This window comes from Vicia villosa, unplaced genomic scaffold, assembly GCF_029867415.1.
Source record: "Vicia villosa cultivar HV-30 ecotype Madison, WI unplaced genomic scaffold, Vvil1.0 ctg.000541F_1_1_2_unsc, whole genome shotgun sequence".
Taxonomy (NCBI): Eukaryota; Viridiplantae; Streptophyta; class Magnoliopsida; order Fabales; family Fabaceae; genus Vicia; species Vicia villosa.
In genome coordinates, this window is record NW_026705249.1 from 41077 (window position 1) to 42853 (window position 1777).

The 1777-nt window shown below is 37.1% G+C and overlaps 1 protein-coding gene across 1 annotated transcript; it reads left to right on the forward strand.

Annotated features, from left to right (window-relative positions):
- On the forward strand, positions 1 to 1378 carry LOC131629285 (trihelix transcription factor GT-3b-like). The gene is made up of 2 exons (XM_058900078.1): positions 1 to 474; positions 643 to 1378. The coding sequence occupies exons 1-2, from the start codon at positions 175 to 177 to the stop codon at positions 1192 to 1194; spliced, it is 852 nt and encodes a 283-aa protein (XP_058756061.1). The 5' UTR covers positions 1 to 174; the 3' UTR covers positions 1195 to 1378.
- Positions 1379 to 1777: the final 399 nt, after the last annotated feature.

Sequence of the window (1777 nt, forward strand, 5' to 3'; positions counted from 1 at the left end):
TCACATATAAATTCTCTCTTTTACTTTTCTCTTTCATATCCATCAAAACAACAACAAACCCATCTTCATTTTCCCTTGTAATCACAAAGAAATCACCTTTCTTTTTCTTTCTTTCTCTCTTTCTATAACTCATAAACTTCATCAACAACACTTTCTTTTTCTCATTCAACTTCAATGGAAAGACATCAATTCCAACACAAAAACCAAAGACAACAACATCAACAACAACAAAATCTTCATCTTATCAATAACACTGCTAACGTTTTTGATGTTTCTGATAGGTTTCCTCAATGGAGCATCCAAGAAACCAAAGAGTTTCTTATGATAAGAGCTGAGCTAGATCAAACTTTCATGGAGACTAAAAGGAACAAACAGTTGTGGGATGTTATCTCTAACCATATGAAGGAAAAGGGTTATCATAGAAGCGCAGAACAGTGCAAGTGCAAGTGGAAAAACCTTGTTACTCGCTATAAGGTATGTTACTCTATAGCACCAACACCTCTGAGAAAAGAGCGTCATGTTTTTGGTGTCTGTGTCCGTGTCTCTGGGTGTGTCTGTGTCATGTCTTTGGTGTCTGTGTTTCATATATTTTATTATTCATTTTTAATAGATCTTGGTTTTAAATTGCGAATGCGGTTGCAGGGATGTGAAACAATGGAGACAGAAATGTTGAAACAACAATTTCCATTTTACAATGAACTTCAAGCAATTTTCACAGCAAGAATGCAGAGAATGCTATGGGCTGAATCCAAAGACGGATCGACGAAGAAAAACGCGACACAGCTTTCAACCGACGACGAGGAAGACGACGGCAACGAAGAAAGTGAGGAAATATCTCAAAAGGGGAGAACTACTAGAAGCAGAAAGATGAAAAAAGCCAAGATAGTTAGCGAAAGCGGTAACGGTACCAGCAGCAGTTTCCACCAGAATTTAAAGGAGATTTTGGATGAGTTCATGAGGCAACAAATACAAGTTGAAGCACAATGGATGGAAGCATTTGAAGCTAGAGAGAATGAGAGGAGGTTGAGGGAGATGGAATGGAGACAACAAATGGAAATGTTGGAGAATGAGAGGTTGTTGATGGAACAAAGATGGAGAGAAAGGGAAGAACAAAGGAGGGTTAGAGAAGAAGCTAGGGCTGACAAAAGGGATGCATTAATCATAGCATTGTTAAATAAGTTAGAAAGAGAATAGAGAGTTAGAGAGTTAAGATTTTGAGTTATCAAGATTAATGTGTTGTATCTTAGCATTGGAAAAGTTAGAGATAGATTTTGTAGTTGCATTTTATAATTTAAAATCTTTGATATGTATAGTTTAGTCATATATTATAGTAATTAAAATCTAACATTTTAATCATTGTTTTAAAAGCTGACATATATTGAGGCACAAAGAGAAAAATGCATTGGCTACAATATGGCGATTCGAATACGAAGTTTTTCCATAGGTCGGCTACTGTTCGGAAGAGATTCAAGAGAATAGATTCGCTTATGGATGAAACAGGGGCCGTGGTAAAAGAACAAGAGGATCTAAGTCGGATCGCAAAAACTTATTTTGAAGAACTGTTTATTGCAAAGTCGGGGCTGTATGATCCGGTCTTGAATTGTGTTCAGCCGGTTATTACTCAGGATGACAATAGTAAGTTGATCTCGCATATCACTAAAGTGGAATTATATGAAGCTCTTACTCAGATGCACCCGGATAAGTCTCCGGGTCCCGACGGGTTTAATTCGGCTTTCTACCAACACTTTTGGTATTTGTGTGGTGATGATATCTTTCA